At 52.0% G+C, this 22,130-nt stretch overlaps 1 protein-coding gene across 1 annotated transcript; it reads left to right on the top strand.

The window, feature by feature from the left end:
• Positions 1 to 7,018: 7,018 nt before the first annotated feature.
• SYPL2 (synaptophysin like 2) lies at positions 7,019 to 19,802 on the top strand. The gene is made up of 6 exons (XM_065404140.1): positions 7,019 to 7,066; positions 7,167 to 7,238; positions 12,370 to 12,494; positions 17,538 to 17,739; positions 18,641 to 18,832; positions 19,674 to 19,802. Exons 1-6 carry the CDS (start codon positions 7,019 to 7,021, stop codon positions 19,800 to 19,802), a joined length of 768 nt encoding a protein of 255 aa, XP_065260212.1.
• The last annotated feature ends 2,328 nt before the right edge of the window (positions 19,803 to 22,130 follow it).

The raw sequence follows: 22,130 nt of genomic DNA, 5'->3' as shown, positions 1-22,130 counted from the left end.
AGCAGCCCTCACAGTTGAGAAGCGAGTGGCGATAGCCCTGTGGAAGCTTGCAACGCCAGACAGCTACCGGTCAGTCGGGAATCAATTTGGAGTGGGCAAATCTACTGTGGGGGCTGCTGTGATGCAAGTAGCCAAAGCAATCACGGAGGTGCTGCTACGAAAGGTAGTGACTCTGGGAAATGTGCAGGTCATAGTGGATGGCTTTGCTGCAATGGGATTCCCTAACTGTGGTGGGGCAATAGATGGAACCCATATTCCTATCTTGGCACCGGAGCACCAGGGTACCCAGTACATAAACCGCAAGGGGTACTTCTCAATGGTGCTGCAAGCACTTGTGGATCACAAGGGACGTTTCACCAACATCCATGTGGGCTGGCCGGGAAGGGTTCATGACGCTCGCGTCTTCAGGAACACCAATCTGTTTAAACGGCTGCAGCAAGGGACTTACTTTCCGGACCAGAAAATAACCGTGGGGGATGTTGAAATGCCAATTGTTATTCTTGGGGACCCAGCCTACCCCTTAATGCCATGGCTCATGAAGCCATACACAGGCAGCCTGGACAGGAGTCAGGAGTTGTTCAACTACAGGCTGAGCAAGTGCAGAATGGTGGTAGAATGTGCATTTGGCCGTTTAAAAGGTCGCTGGCGATCCTTATTGACTCGCTCAGACCTCAGCCAAACCAATATCCCCATTGTTATTACTGCTTGCTGTGTGCTTCACAATCTCTGTGAGAGCAAGGGGGAGACCTTTATGGCAGGGTGGGAGGCTGAGGCAAATCGCCTGGCTGCTGATTACTCGCAGCCAGACACCAGGGCGATTAGAAGAGCACACGATGAAGCGCTGCGCATTAGGGAAGCTTTGAAAACCAGTTTCATGACTGGCCAGGCTACAGTGTGAAATTTATGTTTGTTTATCCTTCCTGAAAACCCGCTCCCTTTATTGACTCATTCTCTGTAAGGAACCCACCCTCCCCCTTCCCCCAGCTTGCTTTCAAAGGAAATAAAGTCACCATTGTTTAAAAATCATTTATTCTTTATTAATTGATTATAAAAAGAGGGAGAGAACCTGAGTGGGGTTTGGGAGGAGGATCAGCGGGAAGGAAAAGCCCAGTAAAAAAAGGTTAAGAAAATGGCAGCCTTTTGCTTGGGCTGTCCACTGGGGTGGAATGGGAGGGTGTACGGAGCCTTCCCCCCCGTGTTCTTACACGTCTGGGTGTGGAGGCTATGGAACATGGTGAGGAGGTAGGGGGGTTATACAGGGGCTGTAGCGGCACAGAACCTGAGTGGGGTTTGGGAGGAGGATCTGCGGGAAGGAAAAGCCCAGTAAAAAAAGGTTAAAAAAATGGCAGCCTTTTGCTTGGGCTGTCCACTGGGGTGGAATGGGAGGGTGTACGGAGCCTTCCCCCCCGTGTTCTTACACGTCTGGGTGTGGAGGCTATGGAACATGGTGAGGAGGTAGGGGGGTTATACAGGGGCTGTAGCGGCACTCTGTTCTCCAGCAGCCGTTCCTGAAGCTCCACCAGACGCCGGAGCATGTCTGTTTGCTCACGCAGCAGCCCCAGCGTTGCTTCCCGACTCCTCTGATCTTCCTGCCGCCACCTCTCATCTCGAGCGTCTCTCCTCTCCTCACGTTGGTCCCTTCTGTCCTCACGTTGGTCCCTCATGTCCTCACGTTGGTCCCTCATGTCCTCACGTTGGTCCCTCCTGTCCTCACGGTCACTGGCTTCTTTCCTATACTTGCAAACCGTCTCCTTCCACTCATTCAGATGAGCTCTTTCATTCCTGGTGGATTGCATGATTTCGGAAAACATCTCTTCTCTCGTCTTTTTTTTACGACGCCTTATCTGGGATAGCCTTCGGGAAGGAGGAGGGAGGCTTGAAACATTTGCACCTGCTGGAGGGAGTGAAAAAAGGAGAGAATTTTTTTAAAAGATACATTTTTCAGAACAATGCTTATACTCTTTCACGGTGTATACTATTCACATTACATAGCACATGTGATTTCTGTGCAAGGTCGCATTTTGCCTCTTAATATTGAGTGCCTGTGGCTTTGCTGCTAGAGATCACAGACGCAGGTCGGGGCAACAGAATTCACCTTGCATGCTGCCATGGTAAGCCACTGTCTTTAGGCTTCTGCGCCCTGCTTTCCCACATACCAAGCAAAGCCCGTTGTGCTGCAGTTTTCCTGTTAGCTTGTTTTCTGCTGCTGAAGGTTAACACCCCCCCCCCCATCCAATTCTCTGGGATGATTGCTTTCTCCCTCCCCCCACCGCGTGGCTGGTATCAGGGAAGATCCCTGCAGGAACCAAACTAACACCACCCCCCCCCCACCCGCCATGAATTCTCTGGGATGATTGCTTTCTCCCTCCCCCCACCGCGTGGCTGGTATCAGGGAAGATCCCTGCAGGAACCAAACTAACACCACCCCCCCCCCCACCCGCCATGAATTCTCTGGGATGATTGCTTTCTCCCTCCCCCCACCGCGTGGCTGGTATCAGGGAAGATCCCTGCAGGAACCAAACTAACACCCCCCCACCCCCACCCGCCATGAATTCTCTGGGATGAGTGCTTTCTCCCTCCCCCCACCGCATGGCTGGTATCAGGGAAGATCCCTGCTAGCAAAACGCGAAAAGCTCTGGGCCAATCCTCCCCCCCCCCTTGCACTTGGCTAAATGCAGGGAAGGATTTCTTTTCAGCCACAGGCAAACAGCCCAGTAGGAACGGCCACCTCAGTCCCCTTAATTAAATTCCCTTATTTCAACCAGGTTACCCTAAGCGATATCACTCTCCTGAGGATTACACAGCAAGATAAAGAACGGATGTTGCTTGAATGCCAGCAAACACCGGGACCATACGCTGCCAGGCTGTGTCAGGCAATGATACCAGATTACTTGCTACTAGCATGGCGTGGTCAAGTGTCCTACCATGGAGGACGGAATAAGGCTGCACTGCCCAGAAACCTTGTGGCAAGGCTTTTGGAGTACCTCCAGGAGAGCTTCATGGAGATGTCCCTGGAGGATTTCCGCTCCATCCCCAGACATGTTAACAGACTTTTCCAGTAGCTGTACTGGCTGCGAATGCATCCCAAGTGCTCAGGGCAAATTAATCATTAAAAATGCTTGCTTTTAAACCATGTTTTCTATTTTAAAAGGTAAACTCACCTGAGGTCCCTTCCATGGGGTCATGGTCTTGGGTGCTGGCTTGGGAGGCTTGGGAGGGTACTTCAGTCAGGGTGAGAAACAGTTCCTGGCTGTTGGGGAGAACGGAGAGCTGGGTGCTCTCTGCCAGCTCGTCCTCCTCCTCCTCCTCCTCTTCCCCTTCCACGGAATCATCAGGTGTACCTGATGAGATTATCCCCAGCTCGGAATCCACAGTCAGAGGTGGGGTAGTGGTGGCGGCCCCCCCTAGAAATGCATTTAGCTCAGCGTAGAAGCGGCATGTCCGCGGCTCTGACCCGGAGCGACCGTTTGCCTCCTTTGCTTTTTGATAGGCTTGTCTGAGCTCCTTGACTTTCACGCGGCACTGATCTGTGTCCCTATTGTGGCCTCTCTCCATCATGCCCTTGGAAATTTTTTCATAAGTTTTGGCATTTCGTCTTTTCGAACGCAGTTCAGCTAGCACTGAATCCTCTCCCCATATAGAGATCAAATCCAGTACCTCCTGTACGGTCCATGCTGGTGCTCTTTTTCGATTATCAGCCTGCATGGTTACCTGTGCTGATGAGCTCTCTGTGGTCACCTGTGCTCTCCACGCTGTGCAAACAGGAAATGAAATTCAAATGTTCCCGGGTCTTTTCCTGTCCACCTGGCCAGTGCATGCGAGTTCAGATTGCTGGCCAGAGCGGTCACAATGGTGCACTGTGGGATAGCTCCTGGAGGCCAATAACATCGAATTGCGGCCACACTAACGCTAATTCGAATTGACAAATTCGATTTTGGCGCTACTCCGCTCGTCGGGGTGGAGTACAGAAATCGAATTAAAGGGCTCTTTAATTCGAATTAAATGGCTTCGTTGTGTGGACGGGTCAAGCGTTAATTCGAATTAAGGCAGCTAAATCCGAATTAAAGTCGTAGTGTAGACCAGGCCTAATGCTGGCCCTGCTTGGCAGCCCCCCTGAAACCTGCTCATAGACCCCCAGGGGGCCCCATACCCCTGGTTGAGAACCACTGCCTTAAGGGATCCAGTATACCTCATGTCAGCACACAATTCTGTAGGTTATGTCAGCAATAGTGCACAAGGGTCTTCTTGCCATGGGATTGTAAGCAGAGAGGAGGAATATGAGAGTGGTCTGTGGGTTTAATGATGGATAACTGAAAATACGGTGTTAGATGGACTCCTGGGAGTACAGGTGAATGGATTGTAAAAGGAAGTGAAGGGGCTGTAAAACTTAACAAGTATGGGGTTGTTTCTGGGGAGTAGGCTTGGCGTTTGAGTGTAGAACAGTTGTAGGTAACGCTCCTGATCAGCACTGCTCACCTAAACTCAAGTTTTGCCTTAGCAAAGAGAAGGTGCTTGACTCTGTGCTACAGCTGTCATGTGCCCTTATTCCTTGAATGATATGCACTATCTACAAAGGCAGAGTACAAATAGTACAAATATGGCTGTTATGGGCATACTCATCATTTCTCAAGGAGGGTAGCATTAAGGTTGTGTGTACATGTGCCTCAAAGCCTGTATTTCCTGGTTTTCAGAAGTTTATGCTTCAAATACCTTAATTCTTGAGTTACTGGTTTTGAGAGGTTTGAGTTTTGCTGAACTTAATGTTCTGGAAGGCCTAAAGAGCAATATGAACTCTGTATGAATGATGTTTTTGTCAGTGAATTTGCTAGGTTTTTTTAATAGAAAGAGAAGTGTTTGTTGTAGGAGTCTTTTGGTAGTTGTAGTTATCAGGTAGGTTTGTAGTTGGTATGCTTCTGTGGCTAGGTAATAATTATACCTAGCTCTTATATAGCACTTTTCATCAGTAGATCTGAAAGCATTTTACATCATTATCCCTATTTTACAGATGGGGAAACTGAGGAACAGAGAGGTGAAGTGACAGGAATAGTCCCAGTCCAGTGGTCTCTCCAGTAGGCCATAGTTGCTGTGTGAGTCCTAAGTGCTCCTCTCCACTCCCATATGTGTACACTTTTTTATAGTGCATTGAGGATAATGATCATTCTTTTAAATGTTTGCAGTGTATAGTTGCTGAGAGAAATCACAGATGTGGTCTATATCCTACATTTTTGAGAGTTTTATCATGTGGTGGTTACAGTAACTTTAAGTCTGTGAGAGGAAAGTGGCGCATTTCTTCTTTACTATCCCTTCCTCCCCCATTCTCCTCTCTTCCTGCCCATTCCCATTTAGCCTTCTCCCTTCCTGCAGACCCAAACCCCTTTTCCCACTCACTCTTCTGCCTCTAGTTCCTGCTTCCCTCCACCAACCATTCACATAGTTTGAGTGCTTTCTGAATTATCTGATCTGCTCAGATTACATTTCCCCAAAACAATAATAATGATTAAAAAACAAAGGAACAACCCTGGAGAGATGTGAATTTCACTCTGAGATTTCTGATAAGAGTAGGTTTCAAACTTAAAATGCCTGCATGTTAGTCAGTTTTCAATGGCCATGCTCCCTGAGGCTATATGAAGGCTAGCAGGCTAGCAGCTCTCTTGGCTAGTCTTTCTTCACATGTGCACTGTAATCTGTTCAGCATGTGAGTGTTAGGTTCTCGCCTATACGGTGAGTTTAACGCCTTTTTTGAATAATGTTTTCAATATTGCTTCCCCAAAGGGGCTGTGAATGCCATGCACTAGCTGGGATGAATGTTGATCCTGAGATCATTTTGAGCCCCAGGTCTAAGCAAAAAATGGCAGAATGTGTCAACCTTAAGAAATACTTTTGTGTAGGGGTGTGCTGTATCTTGGGAACCTCATTCTCAAATGAGCCCAATTTTGGAGCAGTTGATTCTACCCTGCGGTCCCATGAAGCACGCCAAATTACAAGGCAATGCGAGTAAGCATGCAGATTTTAGAGCATTTAGAAGAGTTGTCCTTTAAACAGTAAGGGCTCCTGAACCTGAACAATGGCAGAGCTGGCGTTTGGCCCTAGGTAAAGGCACCGGAGACCCTCCCCTGGAACTTCGAAGGTGCTCAGACTGCAGTGGTAGGGTAGGCATGGACCAGGCAGCTAGATGAGCGATACAGGAAAGCGGGAAAGTACTGCTAACTGGTATTAATGAATTTAAAATTCCTGTGTGTCCAGCACCAGGTGAGTATGTGCACAAGGGGCTTGGGGGTGACAAATGCACCTGCAAACTGCCTGGGGGTCGGTGGGGAAACTTTACTATGGCCTGGTCTACACTACGAGTTTAGGTCGACTTTAGCTGCGTTAAGTCGACTTAAGCCTGGACACGTTTACACGACGAAGCTTTAGTGCCCAGCCCCCAGGAGAGGTGGGGAGAGACAGAACCATGGCGCTGCTTGTATCTATTCGGGGTGGCTATTCATGCTGGTTTGCTACGCTAAATTCACTAATAATCGATTATTAATTATTGTGCATTAGAGAAAATGGTTCATCCTAGCTCATGGGTTCGTGCCTGTCCCTGATTTTCATTAGTTATCGGGGGAATTTAGGGCAAGGGACCCCACCTCCCATCCTTAGCCGCGTGCTCCTGGCGTCAGCCCCCCAGCCTGGCAATGGCCCGGACACTCCGGCAGTGCCGCGGCTGCGGACAGGGGGCGCCGGTGCCCCCAGCATAGGGGCAGGCGGGGGCTGGGTTTTGGTCTCCACGTGACTCCGCGAAGTTTCGCTGCGAGTTTGACAGAAGTTTGAATCGCGGGTTTGTGCAGCCGCCAGGGCGAAGCGCAGGAGGTAGCAGCCGCCAGCGGCAGCCCCGGAGCAGCGCCCCCCGGACAGCCCCCTCTGCGCCTGGGCTCACCCCCAGCCCTCCTTCCCGGCTCCCCGCAGCCCATCGCCCTGCAAGGGTGCGCTCCGCCCGGCGACACACGCATCGGCCAGCCCTGCCAGTAGCCTGAACATGTCCGAGCCCACCGCCTCGGCTGGCGACAAGGAGCCCGGGCAGCAGGTACCGCCCCCCTCCCTCTCCTGTCCCCTTTCTCTGCCTCTCCCTGCTCCTCCCGGGGCTTGGCTGACCGTGGCTCCCCGCCCTTGTCTCTCCCCTGCAGGGCCGGCGGCTCTTCGGGCTGCGCTGGGGCCGCCTGGAGGAGCCCCTGGGCTTCATTAAGGTGCTGCAGTGGGTGAGTTTGCTACAGAGGCTCTTTCTATTTCGGTACCAGTGAATGACGTTCCTGCAAAGCAACGCAGCGGTCGCTGGCTGGCTGCACTGCGGGGGGGGGCTGCTCTTTTCGGGGGCGAGTTCTTGGTGAGTAGGGTATGGGGTAGGGTTAGAGGAGGGAAGGAGATGGGCATGCGGTGCCCCTCCCAGGCAGCCCTTCTATGTGCAAGGAAGGCCTGCGTTTATGGGGAGGGGTATAGGAACTGGCCTTAGCCCTGCTCACGTTTCACTCTGGGGAGAGGGGGGGAAAGCTGGCTGCAGTGGTTTAACCTTTCCAGAGCTCTGATCCTGCACATACCAGGCCTCCACGGTCCCCCAGCTCACTTGAACTCTCCTCTCCTGCCTCCCGTGGGAGAGATTGGAGTTCTGCGCATATTTGGACCCCAGTACTTGGGGCTGAGTGTGTGGGAACCCCGTCCCCTCTCAGAATAGATCTGTTATAGAACAGCCTTCTGCCACCTTCTCTGATCACCGAATCAGGTGGTAATAGCTGGAGTTGTCTGCTGCAGCACTGTTGAAAGAACCTGTGTTCCCAGGGCAAAGTTACAATTGTTTTATAGCAGGGGTTCTCAAACGGGGTTGGGACCCCTCAGGGGGTCACGAGGTTATTACATGGGGGCTCACGAGCTGCCAGCCTCCATCCCAAACCCTGCTTTGCCTCCAGCATTTATAATGGTGTTAAATGCACAAAAAAGTGTTTTTAATTTATAAGGGGGGGTCACACTCAGAGGGTTGCTATGTGAAAGGGGTCACCAGTACAGAAGTTTGAGAACCACTGTTTTATAGGGTCGGAGTCAGGCTCCACTCTGAATGTGTAAGGCATTGTCAAGAGAGCTTTACATGTACTGACTCTGTTAAAGGAAAGAACTGTTGTCCAGGGCAGGATGCTGAGAGCCAGGACTCCTGGGTTCTATTCCTACTGACTCTCATGTGACCTTGGGCAAGTCATTTCACCCCCCATGAGCCTCAGCATACCCATCCATACAGTGAAGATATGCACCCCCTTCTCAGCAGTGTTTCGCCAAGGCCATTGTGAAGTAAACAGGCCATAGAAGAACGCCGCGTTGGTGTTCTGAATACCACCAATTATGATTATAAAGTTTGCAAAGGGAACTGTTTAAAAGGCCTTCTGTCTGAATGAGGAACCGCAGCACTAGCGTATCTCATGGCACACCAAGGGTACTGCATTTGTTTCATGCCTCCATGTGGTGACGGAACTGTTCAGCAAGTGTTCGTGGTGGGCAGGTCACACTCTTGATCTGCCAGGATCCAGGGAGCCTGTACTTGGTATATGGTGTGCCATGTATTCAGCATTTGGCTCGCCTGTAGCTCTCTTCATCCGGAAATCACTTCACAAAGGTAGGGGAGTGTCATGACCCCTGTTTTACAGCTGGGGAGAGTGAACCAGACAGGGGAGGTGATTTGCCCAAGGTCACTGGCAGGGCTAGGAATAGACCCACATTGCTTGTCCCGCCCCACATCCCAGCCCCTCACCCACACAGCCTCTGAGAAGCTGTCTGTGACTCTGTTTACTTTGGGTGCACACCTCTAGGCTCACACCTTCCCAAAGTAGCTCCGGTTTTGGATCCCTCTGTTTTTGGGAGCCTAACCTGAGACACTGGGAGCCGGATTTTCAGAGGTGCTGAGTGCCTGCAGTCCCGACTAAAGTCAACGGGAGCTGCTGGTGCACAGCACCTCTGAAAATTCAACATGTCTCAAGTCAAACACCCTGAAATAGAGGCATCCAAAATCAGTGGCCGGTCTCTCAAACATTGGCCTCGCTTCTCACTTAGCCACATCTGAGAGGTGCTGAGTACCTGGAATTCTCACGGAAATCAATTGGAATGGAAAGTGCTTCAGCATGCTGCAGAATCAGGCCTCCAACCAATAGTAGCAAAAGGGTTTAAATCCCGGGGAGGGAAAGAAATGATACAGGGCGGTTCGAAGGGGCATAACTAGGAGGGACACTCTAACACTGAACAAAGAAACTTAAGCTGAATGCAGGAAAACAAGGGGTAACAAAGGCCAAGATCCTCAAAGGTATTTACGCTGTCAGTGGAAGTTAGGAGCCTAAATACCTTTGAGCATCTGGGTCAAAGAGTTCTTTGTGGTATAAAGTCTCAAGTAAAATGGTGGGAGACACATTTAAAATTAGGCTGGGCAAAGTACTTGGGACTATACAGAACAGAACAGTCCCGCACTGGCTGAGAATGGACAAGGCGATATAAGTCCTCTTCTGCCCCGATTGCTGTGATTCTCTGCCTGTTCAGGATTTGGTTACATAGATCAGTCCTTTATAGATGAAGTGGGAACCCCTCAGTCTGTTCAGCCTATGTTTTCATTCTCTCTCCCGTACACACACACACACACACACACACACACACACACACACACACACACACACAGAGTTGTTTTCTCTTCCTGTCGCTCATGGGAGCCAGAGTTCAGGGTGCATGAACTTAACCAGAGCTGAGTGTTTCTGCATGAGTTACCAGAAAACTATTCAGAAGCCACATTCATCTTTCCCCCACCATGCCAGTGGAAGAGAAAGAGAAATTCAACTCAGAACCAAGAACAGGAAATGTCATTTGAGACTCGTAACCGTTTCCTGCATGGATGAATTACTCTCATTACAGGGGGCGGGGAGGCAAAGAAAACAAGACATCAGTTTATTGGTCCTGTAATTGAAAACTGATTTTGGTTTAGAGGCATAAAGGCCCTTGACCATCATCAGCCCCAGAAAGCGAATTAAAAGGTGCTTTAAAGGAAAAAGATCCTACCGGAGGCTCAGGCCCTCAGCTTCACAGTTCTGAGAGAGACATTCGGGTATTGGGCTGCATCTTGCAATGAGGCAGGAAGTTTGAGGTTCTTGTGAAAACACAGATTTTTCTTTTAAGGGATTCTCTGCTTCTGCCCATGCCACCTGCCTGCATGTCTCCACATCAGCCGTTCTGGAAACACCAGATTCTCCGGGAGGTTTCTGAACTGCTGATTCTGGGCTTTAGGGCACAGGTGGCCCTGCGGTGAAACTCTTCCAAAGATACCAAGGAGCCGGCTCAACCATCCGCATGGGCAGGTAATCCCCACTGAGGCCAATGGGGCGGGGAAGAACCGTGTGCAGCTTTAGGTCTCGTGGGACAGCATCCAGGTCCCTTCTCTGCCTGTGGCAGTTCCCTTCCACACACCCACAAGCCCATTGTGCACCTCCCTCTGCCAAGTGAGTGCAGAGAGCCTCATGGAGTGCACACAAGCTGGCCTGCTCACTGGGGGCCAGTGAGCGATGTGGGGAAGGGAGCCAGTAAGAAGAGATCTTTGGGATGGCGCCCGGCCAGCCTTTGTTGCTGGCACAGATGGGTAGGGATGGAACAGAGGAGCTCAGCAGGGAGGAGGAATCACTGAGAGCGTGGGCTATCTATCAACTGTGCTGGATGGTTACTAGTGCTGTCAGCTGTTCAGTGGTGGGGATCAGGCCCCATGGAGCCCCCACAGGAAGCGCTGGTGTGACAGATCTTTGGAACGGGGAAGCTTAATGAGCCAGCGACGTGTTCACTGCCTTGTGCGCTCAGGTGTCCTGATGCTGTGCTGCAGTCAGTGGGGCCTGTCTGCCCGTGTGGCACAGTGTCTTCTTTGTGAGCAGAGCCCCGGGTGCCATAGTGTGCCCCAGGGGGAGGCATCAGCCCCATTGTCTCCAGCAGTGGGACAGCTCTTGCTGTCTTTAAGCCATGATGCCTATGTCAGTCGCTGCAGCTATTCTCTGCCCTTACCTACTGGTTTCTAAGTGATTCTTAGAGCAGCTAGTAGTTGGAGGTGGGTGTGGTGCAAAGCAGAAACGGATGCTGTGTAAATACTTCTGCCAACCTGGCATGTTGCCTGTTAGGGTTTCTTCCTGTGCTGACCCCCCTCAGCCCCGGAACCTGCAAAAGGCCTTGTTAGAAAGGAGAGTTATAGGAGTCATCCTGGCGGTGCTGTTGTTCCCTTCCCTGGGGCTGGTGCAGCTGGGAGGTGCTGGGATCTGCTAGAGCCGGGGGCAGGGAGTTAAAACACTGGGATTCTATTCCCAGCACTGCTACTACCTGCCTTTGTGCTCCTGGGCAAGTCACTTCCCTGCTCTGGGCCTCATCTCTGCCTTCAGTAGGAATCAATGGGCCTGCTCCACAGCTGCTGTAAACTGGTGTAGTTCTGCTGAAGTGAGAGCACCAGTCTGGGGGCACATAACAGTGACGGGGAACATGCATCCTGAGAGAGGTTGTAGTCTGAGATCGCACCTCTCATGGTCCCTGCAAACGTGTCTGGTTCTCTCTGAGGAAGGTACGTACTGAGTTTATATGCAACATAGCAAGTAGAATCCCAACCAACTGAACTGGGAAGAGAGGCTGGCTCAGAGGATTCCTGGGATCTAGAGAACTTTCACTGCTAGGCTGCCAGCTTCGCCAGCTCCCGGTCAGGGGAGCAGTGACTGAGAGCTCTGGTGATGGCTCTCCAGTGGTGTTCTCGGCTCAGTTCCATATCACAGAACCTCCATCCCAGTTGGCACTGACTGTCCCCCTTAGCCAGAATGGACTACAGAGACTGCTTCCGTCTCTGTCTGGGTCATAGCACTGCCTGGTCTTCTGTGCGGAAGAGATTGACTCCAGCTCCGCTTTTTCCTCCCCTTGCACTGCTGCTCAGGGGAGTGCTCTAAGAGCGGTTGCTTGGGAGACAGGGGTGCTCAGGAGCACTGGGTTCTGGTTCTCCATGTTTTGCTTGCGTCGGCCTGTTCTGATTTCTTGTTACAAACGTTATCACTCAAGGAAAAGACCTTGCTGACTGGGTTTTCTGCTGGGTCCTTGCACCAGGTGACAGGGATATCATATGACCATGGCACTACATTGCAACTGTTGAGGATGTTGCCTTGATGATGATGTGTGGATACGCCATTGTTATATTGTGATGATGCCCCAAATAAACTCAGGACTATTTACCTGTGAACACTGAGGCTATCTTGTAAATTTCAGGAGGCGTGGTGAGCTCAGAAGAGCCTGTTGCATGTTGTTAGTTCACTGTCACCAGCTGGAGTCCCTCTGACTCCAAAACCTTTTGCTTTTCTCTTCCAGCTCTTTGCCATTTTTGCCTTTGGATCTTGCGGCTCTTTCAGTGGGGAGACAGGGGCTACTGTGAAATGCAATGATGACCTGAAAGAGATGACTGCTATCTCTGTCCAGTTCGGATACCCTTTCAGGTAACGGGGGACTTTGCTGGGCACTAACCCAGAGGATGCTTCCTCTCCAGAGTTACATGCCACTGGAGATGGTAATCAATCCATCTGAATAGACAGACTGGCCTGACAACAATACTTGACTCAATGGAGAGAGGTCTGTGAAGGCACCAGAACCCATATCCTACCCCCCAGCTTCCCAGATGAGTGCTTTTCCCAAACGAGTACACTCTGACTTGCTTTTATTACCGTTTTCAAACAGGAAATACTTTTTGAGGCAATGTATTGTTAACCAGTGGAACTCAATGCTGCATGATATTTCTGACAGAACAGGACTCACACTGCAGTTTTTTCTTTAATTTTAATGCTACCTAAACTGATTGAACTTAGTCTGGGAGTTGAAGGGTGGCTGTTTAACTGCTCCTATTGAAAAATGACTCCCGTTTGGGCTCTCCTTTGGGTTTTGAAAACCCCTTCTGCAATGGGTGTGGGCAAAGGAAGGGGAGAGGGCAGGCTGGTATAGATCTTAATTACCCCAAACTAACTGCAAATAGGAAGCCGCGAGGGAACGGATCCAAAGAAATGGCCTTTGGATGCCTGAAGAGTGGGGGCAAGTGGGCACAGGATGGACACTGCCTGATCCTATGGTGTGGCAGGGAAGTTGGTTCCTAGGCCAGCTTAGTTGCAAAGAGAACAAGGCATTTTTAAATAAACAAGTGGGGAGAGCCAGCGAGAGGAGCTGCCAGCCTTCACCTCCATGCTCTACCGAAGCCCTGTCTATGCAAGGCTCCTATGGCCACTGAAGCACCGTAACTCAGACCGATTCACACCAACTGAGGATCTGTCTCCACTGAAGTCAGTGGAGCTGCGTCCTTTGACATCAGCATGTCTTAGACCTGCTCTGAGGAGTAAATGGTGCTTAAAATGGTGCCAGCTGCCTCCCTAAGGCTCCCAGCATTGCTGCTGCCGGTGGAGCTGAGCTGGGGTTAGCAATGTTTGAAAAACTCCCTTTGTGTAGAAAAGAGAGCTGCAGTCAGGCCACAAGTTGTAAATAAGGTTATGGCCAATGGAGAAACTGCCCCCTCAACCCAGCCCAGATCTCTTCTCGCCTCAGCAGAGCAGACCCCGCTCCTCAGGCCAGAGTTGGGCCATGCTTTCTCGCGTGAGCGCCTGCAGGTTGTGTGTTTTGTTGATTATATTTTTTTCTTTCTCCCCTGAAACATGTTTTGTCCAGTAACGTAGACACCCACTCACTGGGGATTTACTCAGGAATGCAGTGTTCTGTATGGGCCCATCTTCTCGGCCCTCTGCTAGGTGACTTAGGGACCTTGAAAGCAGGGTTAATCAATGCTTGAATAGCTTTGACTGCATCGTATTTAAAGGTGTATCCTCTCCGAGCATCTCCTGGAGGCAGAATACCCAAGGAAGAGCCAGTCCATTATGGACAGATCTGTTCTGAGCCCTTTAGCTCTTCATCCAGGAGAGCATTTCAAACACAGACCCCAGAGCATAGGGAACCCTTTGCCCAAGACAAGCTAGGGAGGCTGTATGACTGAGGTGAAACCTTTTGGATATCTTCAGGCTGCATTGTATGGGTGAATGCATGAACAGACCCGGGATCAGTTCCCACAAGAGAGGAATTCGTGCCACTATTATCTGAGGCAAATAGCATAGCAAAGCTTCAAAGAATGATTAGATATTTGTATGAATAAGATCAGCACCTTCAGTTATAGTAGCTCTGATAATAACTGGAAGGGCTTTTAGTCCTCATGCTTCAGGGCATATGCTGATCACCAGCTGGGTCAGGAAGAAATTCTTCTTCCCCCTGCCCTGCCCCCCGGTACGGCATTTAAAACAAGGTATTTTTCTTAAAGCATCTTGCACTGGTCACTATTAAGAGATGAGATGCTAGATAAACCATTGATTTGTTCAGTCAAGCAGTTTCTCTGCTCAATTCTCTGTAGGTTGGAGGGCTCTGAGATCCTCCTTAATTAGCTAATGTGGGTGTATGGAGAAAACCATCATAATTCAGAGGTGACTGCTTTAACCCCTTGTAGCTCACAGGTGTCAATGTCACATCTGTGAATTCTGAGTGCTATGCTATGGGCTGGCTGCACGCCTGACCTCCTCGCTGGTGTCTCTGAATGTGCCCCTTCAAGTGTCAGGCCTCATGCCTTTACTTCCCTGGGGGTGGAATTACATGATTCTCTCACTCTTAGACTGGACCCTGTGCTTCAGCACCTTGTGTATCTACCGTGCTTACCCCGACAGGTCCGAGTGGGTTCAGCACCAGTAGGTCATCCCTTCAGGAGCTTGTGAGCAGTGGTTAGTACAAAGAACCAGAGAGCCTTCTTACACCAAAGCATTGTTCAGCCTTAACAGTAGGAGCCAGGCATAACATGAGAGAAGGATTAAACAAGAAACAGTCTGCACTCATATCTCTTAACTAAGGTTCACCACCCCCTAGGAAGCCTAGAAGGCCTGATTTCTTCAGTTCCCTCAAATAGGTGTCTGTGTCTATCTGCCCCTCCCTGACAAGGCAGAGAGAGACTTTTTAACTGTTTGATTTCTGTTTCGTTGGTTGGCTCCCAGTACTGGCAGAGCAAGTCTTGTAACTTGGCTTGAGCCTGGAAATAGCAACTTCACAGCAAATAGCTCAGGCATCCTCTTTTAATGAGTGGCTGGTTGCTTAACTGCAGCCATTGTGTTGCCTTCCTACTTTTTCCTAGTCAGTCCTACTATTAAACTAAATCAACTCGTACATAGACAGTGAATGTCCCAACAACCCACCATAGCCAACAACCAGGTCATATACAGTGTTCATACATCATCACCCGCTCCTCCCCCCATCCTGCACAGCTGTTCCTTTACTCCATTGGCTGTAAACTTGCAAAAGGGGCAACTGGCCTTGGAAAATATCCCTCAGTCACCTGTTTGGAGGTGCGGTAGGGAGAGGGAATATACTGCAGGATCCATCACCCCCATTCCTGATCGCTGCTGAGGTCAGGAGGCAAGTTGCTGCAGACTTCAGCTCATGTTTCAGGTATAGGCCATTGCTGGGTACTGGCATTGATGAGCCAATGGTCTGTTCCATTATGGCTGGCATTCGTTAATCCCTCAGCCACCCCAAAGCCAGAAAGGTTTGTCAAGCAGCAACGAAGTCAAAGCGAGCACAGGAATAGCCCCGTTTGTTAGGGATCAGTAAAAAGGCCTCTCGGGTGAGCAGAAAAGAGGCCAGAATTAGATTGAAATCCAGCCTGTGAAGCTAAACGTATGAAAAGTGTGAACATGGCTATATCTATCCACACATCTCGGCCTGCCTGCCAACATTTGATAGCTATAAATAGAGGCACACCTCTGATCTCCACTGAAATGCATCTGACTAGGAGCACTGCTAGGAGGCTCAGAGAGGGGGGAAATGGAGAACTGTGCTACTGAAATAACAGTGACTGTCCCTGCTCAATAGGGACAGTTGGCAAGAAGGCGTGGCGAGGCCTTGGGCATATCTCCGTTCCTCCTTAACAAGTGCTCGCACCATCAGAGCTCCTCTAGGGACCTCCAACATATGCAAGACTCCTGCCCAGCTCCGAACACAAGATGGAAGAGTAGATCTCTCATCCCAGTCTGCTAAGGGCGCGTCACCAAACTCACACCCTGAGATGATGAACACAGGGAGAGTTTTAAGCATCTAGCGAACTTGTCCCCCATTTGACGGTCCCTGTTTGCTTGATACATTTCACTGAATGGAAAGCAGGCTGCTCAGTTTCACTGTCCAGGTCAGGTCCTCATCCTCCATCCTGAGGTACACAGGCCGAGCGAAGTGGAGCGTTGCCCATTTAGACCTGCTCCGACCTGGCTCTCGCTTTCTGCTCAGTTTCCAGCTGTAGTTCTCGGGTACTAGCCTGGTGCTGTTGTATTCAGCTGCATGAGAGTGAAGGGAGAGGATCGGGTCGAAGAGAAAATTCCTCTTTTCCTTTAAAGTCAAACTTGGTGGGTGGGGTGATTGGGCCAGAAAGTTTTTCACCCCTTGGTGGCTGTGTCATATTCAGCGTCGGAAGGTGGTGACAGAAAGTTACCTGTTTATGTATGGGGCTTGACTGCCATGGACAAAGGAGATCTCACTGCCCGGGCAGGGGGCAGTCTAATCAGAGCGTACAGAATTGGAATGCTGGTGCCATCTGATGGCTCTTAGCAGCCTGTGTGAAATGAGTGGGTGGGTGTCATACCGGAACTGAAGTGACAAGTCACAAAATCCTTTCTGTTACTGGCATGAATCAGCCCCATTGCTGGCAGCCTTAGCAGAGAGGTGGTTGGATACCATGGTGATGGGCAACCTTATGGAAACCCAGATAGACAGAGTGGCCAAGGACTGACTGCTGTGGAATCTGAACTCACTCCTAGAGTATGTCTACACTATCAAATCATCCAGGGGTAGCGCTGCTCCAGTGTAAGAGCAAGTGTAGACCAGACACCAGCATTTATACAGCCATGGGCAGGGCTACTGGTGTAGGTCAAGCCCTAGAAGGGATGAGGCACGTTGGTAGGCTGAAGTGTGGGGATCTTACCCTGCCACTGCCCGTGCTGTCCTTGCTCTGTGGATAACTCCCGCCCATGACCCCCCAGCCCCAAGACCACACTGTCAACCTCCTGCAGAGACAGGCCAAGACAGCTGTCCATCTGTCCATGAGGAAGAAGTAGGACAGGGGTTTCTCTGTGACTGTGGGACCTTTTTCCAGGCCCTTGTCCATTCACACATCCAGGCAGGGTTCCTATGGGTGCCATCCACTAACTCCTTGGACTCCTGGGCAGCAGGTGCTCTGTGGGGTTCTCTGCTCAGTGTCTCCCTCTGCATCGCTGGTTTTATCCCATGACCTGCACCGCCAATCCTGTTGGCTTTTGTCCCCCATACTCAGTCCACCCCATCTGAGGGGGTAGGCCTTCCAAGGCTCTGCCCACCAATCCCAGCCTTCAGATAGGCTGGCTCCTTTTACCCAAGAGGGCCGATGGAGGTCTCACCTTCCTCCCTGCTAAATGCGTCTCTCTCCCCACCCCTTTCTCTGTGGGCAGGTTATCCAGGATTCCCTTTGAGATGCCTGTCTGCGAGGGCAACACCACTAAAAGGACTCTGCATCTCATGGGGGACTTCTCGGCCCCCTCCGAGTTCTTCGTGACCCTGGGAGTCTTCTCCTTCCTCTACAGCATGGCAGCCCTGGTGATCTACCTGCGATTTCACTCCCTTTACACAGACAACAAGAGGCTTCCCTTTGCGGTGAGATCCCTGCCGTAGCCCCCAGGGCTGGGGTTTGTTGGTGGCTCTTACGGCTGCACGGCTTGCTCTAAAGAACCTGTGCCAGAGCACAGGGCTGGGAGTTAGGTCTCCTGGGTCTGATTTCTGGCTCCTCCACTGACTCACTATGGGACCTTGGGCAAGTCACTTCCCATTTCTTGGGAGGGGAAGTCTGGGAAGGCAGAGCTGAGCATCTGAGGGCTTCCGCCACCACTGAGCCATCATTCTGTCCCCGCAGCCCCTTCCAGCCTGGGAACTCTCTCCCTGTGGTGCTGTCACGGAGCTGACCCATAGCAGGCACATTCCCCCTAATCCCAGACAGGGTCAGCAGCCAAGTGATTGAGCCTTCAGCTCTGGGTGCTAGGTGCGAAGGCTGAAGGCAGTTTCAGAGCCGGGGCTCGCAGATGAAGGCTGCAGGCCCCGCGCTGGGATGTAGCAGGATGTCTGTTTGATGCCTGGGGCTTCAAGTCAAGAAAGGGAGGCATTAGATGCAGGCAGCAAGGGCAGACTGAAGCTGTGCAGTGCAAGCCAGGCGGTCCTAAACTCCTTTGCTTATCAAAGAACAGGGGAGATGCATATATTGCGGGGAGGGGCTGGGACACTTGTGGGACCCTCCGGGGAATTTAGGGGCCTTTCTGGAGCATTGGGCCTAGATCTTTTGGAGTCTGCCCTAATCTGCCAGCCAGAGGGGCTGGGGCAGAGCTGGGGGGCTGGTCCCTGGGCAGGTGGTGTTGGGAGGCAGCATAGGCCAGGTGGGCTGGAGGTCCTGGAGCTAGAAGAGCGTTCCCATCTCCATGCCTGGGGCTGGTGAGAGTGAGAGGAGCCCTGCTGCGCACAGTGCCAGAACCAGCATGACGTTTCCTTCCTTCCGCTGCCCCCCCAGGATTTCTGCGTGAGCGTCTCCTTCACCTTCTTCTGGCTGGTGGCAGCTGCAGCCTGGGGCAAAGGCCTGTCAGATGTGAAGGGGGCCACGCGGCCGTCCAGTCTCATCGCCGCCATGTCCGTGTGCCATCTCAAACAGGCGGTGTGCAACGCCGGGGCCACGCCAGCCATGGGGCTGGCCAACATCTCCGTGGTAAGAGCCCGCAGCGAAGCCAGTGCCACAGCTGTGCGCAGGCAAAGGGGGCAGGGGACCCATTCGGCCAGATTTACACCTGGTGTAAATGGGCTGTGCTCTGTTGAAATGAACAGCCCATTTACACCAGGCCAGGATCTGGTCCACAAGCTGCAAAGCCTGTGACTACAAAACTGGAGTAGAGCGCTGGTGGAGTCGCCTCTTGGGCTGTGCCATGCCCTGGGTGGGGGTGGAGGCGTTATCAGCACTGGGGTTTGATCCAGGGACCATGAGCTGCTACTGACTGAGCTCCAGCACACAGCTCTGTTAGACAGAGCTGGACCAGGCCCATCGGCCTCTGTACATGGACTGCCTGCGCCTAGGGGAGATGGATGGCCACATGGTGCTGTAGTTTAACCAGTGCACCAAGGGCAGTCAGGGCGCCAGGAACTACTCAGACACCCTGGTGTCAATGGTGCATTGGGTGCTGTCTCTGTACTGAGTGCATTGCCCTGAGAGGCAGTCACTGGGAGTGGATGTGTGCGCTCTGAGTGACTTGTCTACTTCTTCAGCACCGGAACAGGGGCAGAGGCAGCAGTTGAAGAGTTGAGGGGATTTTGCCAAGTCTGCATAGCCTCTAGGCCTGGGGAGCTAAGGGAAGTTCTCTGTTAGCTGTAGCAGTAGGCAGCCTTATATCCTTTGAGCCACCAGGGGGCCATGCAGCAGATAGCCGAGCCGTTCTGATTCCACCCAGTAGTGGGGTGTGCACGGCCGGACGCACGCACCCGCCTGAGGCTGGGAGGCCTTGCTGTGAGTGCACTGATGGTAATTGTGCCCTTTGCTCTCTCTGACTCTCCCCTAGCTCTTTGGCTTCATCAATTTTATCCTGTGGGCTGGAAACTGCTGGTTTGTGTTTAAAGAGACCTCGTGGCATGCGCAGGCCACCAACAAGGAGAACTCTGCTGAACAGGGAGCCATCGACAAGCAATAAAGACCCTCTCTGCCTGCCCACCCCCCTCAAGACCTCCTCCCACCCTGGACAGCCGGTACCTTGTCACATACTTGCCTTCATCCCAGCGCTGTGGGACCGTGTTCTGTACAAGCTCCATCCTCATGTTGGCATCTCTCCTGAGCATTCTGGGATGCCCGCCTATGAGTGACTGGCAGGCGGGAGTCCTGGCTCAGTCCCAGGTATACATAACTCGTTGCAGACTCCAAGGTTCTGGTAGCAGGGTTTATTATTTTTGTTAATAAGTGTAATTTATTTGTTTCTGCGTTCCTGGCCCCCGAGCCTGTGACTGTGTGGAATTGCTCTTCACGGCTGCTGTGATGAGCCTAAACCAATCAGGAGTTTAGATGCCACAAGATGGGGTATGGAGTCACTTTCAGGTGAGAGTGGATGCTCTGGGGAGACCTGAGACTGGGGCACTACAGGACCACCCCTCATGCAAGAGCACCCCCTACTGCCCAACCATGGAAAGGCAGAGGCTGTCTCAGACCTACCCCCTACTTGACTAGGAACAAGGGAGACAGACTAAGATGCAGAAAGGGAAGGTGGAGAATATGCTGTTTCTTGCTCCTGGGAGGAGAAGGCCGGTATATTTCTCCTCTTCCCTTCTGCCTGCCGCATTGTGTATGTCCTGGAGGAAGCTGATGGAGGGTTTTCAGCTGCTCTTGAACTCCAGTTTGGCTCAGTGGGAGACCACGCATTAGGCCAGATAATCTAGTGTAACAGCAGCTTGACACGGGGGTGTGATCCTGCCCTTGCCGGACAGTGCTCTAGGAGAGCTTTCCCATCTCTGATCGCACACACGGGCAATGCGGGGGGTGGGCGGTTCCTTACTCAGATCTCCAGATCGTTCCTCTGCCCAAGGCAGCCCTTTTAGCAGCTCTTGGTGCTCGTCCCCTCCCTGTCCTACAGCTGAGGAGCAGCCCCAGATTCCTCCGATCCCTCCTTATAAAACCTCCGAGTGTGTGTGAGTGTCTGCTCCATCAGCTCCCCGAGGGGCAGCAGCAGCAGGGGACTGACCCTCTCCAGTGCCCTGAGCCAGAGAGCTTTGCTTGGCTCCTAGGAGACTTTTCTCGCAGCCTAGTGGAGGATCCACTAGCCGAGTTCATGGCCCTAGGCGGAAGGACCCAGGGCTGAGCTGTGCTGACACTGGCACAAGCAGAAGGGAAGCTTTGTCCAAACAGAGTGTTCAGATCATCGTCAGTCTCCTTGTCTGCAGTAGTAATGCCGTCCCCTTACCCCACTGGCACTACACCAGCTGCTCCTACTAGTCCTGTCCCTGGAGCCCAGCAACACTGATTGGTGACAGAGCCCCTGAACAGTACTGTCATCCCCCCGGCCACTGGGGCACTAGGCAGCTGGCCCCGAGCCCGTTGGCATTGTAACCCCTGACTCCCCAAGGTGCTCTGTGCTCCCGGAGCCGCTGGGCAGAATGGTAGCGTAGCATCCCTGGTCCCAAAGATAGCCCTGCTTTGTCCTCGGAGAAGGGGCTTGTTCAGCAGGTGCTTTAGTGCCCTGAACTCTGTAAACCCCTCTGAGCCTCAGGGCATTGCTCTGTTGCAAAGGGCTCACTGCCTCCCCTAGAGACAGGTGAGAGCTTTGGTTCAGGGGCCCAGGGAATCCAGGCTCCTCGCTGACTCTTCTGGTCTTACTCTCTACCTTTCCTCCTCCGCCCCCACGATGGGGGTGCCTCCCTTCTGCTGAAGGAGAGACTGGTGTTAATGGTGCTTTGTTAGCTGGGGACCTTCTGTGCAGCAAAGACCCAATTCCTGCATATTTTGTACATTTCCCCTCGCCAGCACCTCTCGCCCCTCTACGGCAGCCAGGCTCTGGCCAGTTGTAGGGAGCCCTGTGGTGTCTCTGCCCCAGAACCGCAGGGGACTGAGCCCCACACAGCTGCGATGCCCAGTTCCCTGCATCACAGCCCCAGTGCCACATGCGTGGTCCTTATTGTGGCCACGGGATGCCCTGCAGGACAAGAGAATCGACCAATCTGTTGCTGGAGGGCTTCCCCTTCCCCACCCAGGCTTCCAGTCCAGCCGGCCCTGGGCCGACTTCTCCTGTCCTTGAGTTCCTAGAGGTAGGTATAAACCCTCATGTTTCTGGACATAAGCCACCACTAGCTGCCAAGGGTCAGGAAGAAGCTTCCCCTGTGGCCAGGCTATTCTTTAATTGTCCAGTATGGGTTTTCTTGCACCTTCCTCTGAAGCAGCTGGTGCTGGATCCCAGACTAGGCGGACCACTGGTCTGATAATTCCTACGCTCCCATGGTGGCTCTGAGGGTACCAGGACAACCAACCCACCAAAGCA

Source organism: Emys orbicularis, chromosome 4 (assembly GCF_028017835.1).
Source record: "Emys orbicularis isolate rEmyOrb1 chromosome 4, rEmyOrb1.hap1, whole genome shotgun sequence".
Taxonomy (NCBI): Eukaryota; Metazoa; Chordata; order Testudines; family Emydidae; genus Emys; species Emys orbicularis.
Note: the sequence above shows the minus strand (reverse complement) of the source record. Positions and strands in the feature narration are given on the sequence as shown.

Excerpts from the sequence above, each read along its gene's own strand:
- SYPL2 (XM_065404140.1), top strand. The coding sequence starts at position 7,019 with ATGTCCGAGCCCACCGCCTCGGCTGGCGACAAGGAGCCCGGGCAGCAG. Across the intron at positions 7,067-7,166 it reads ACAAGGAGCCCGGGCAGCAG|GGCCGGCGGCTCTTCGGGCT; the intron begins GTACCGCCCCCC and ends TCTCCCCTGCAG. Across the intron at positions 7,239-12,369 it reads TCATTAAGGTGCTGCAGTGG|CTCTTTGCCATTTTTGCCTT; the intron begins GTGAGTTTGCTA and ends TTTCTCTTCCAG.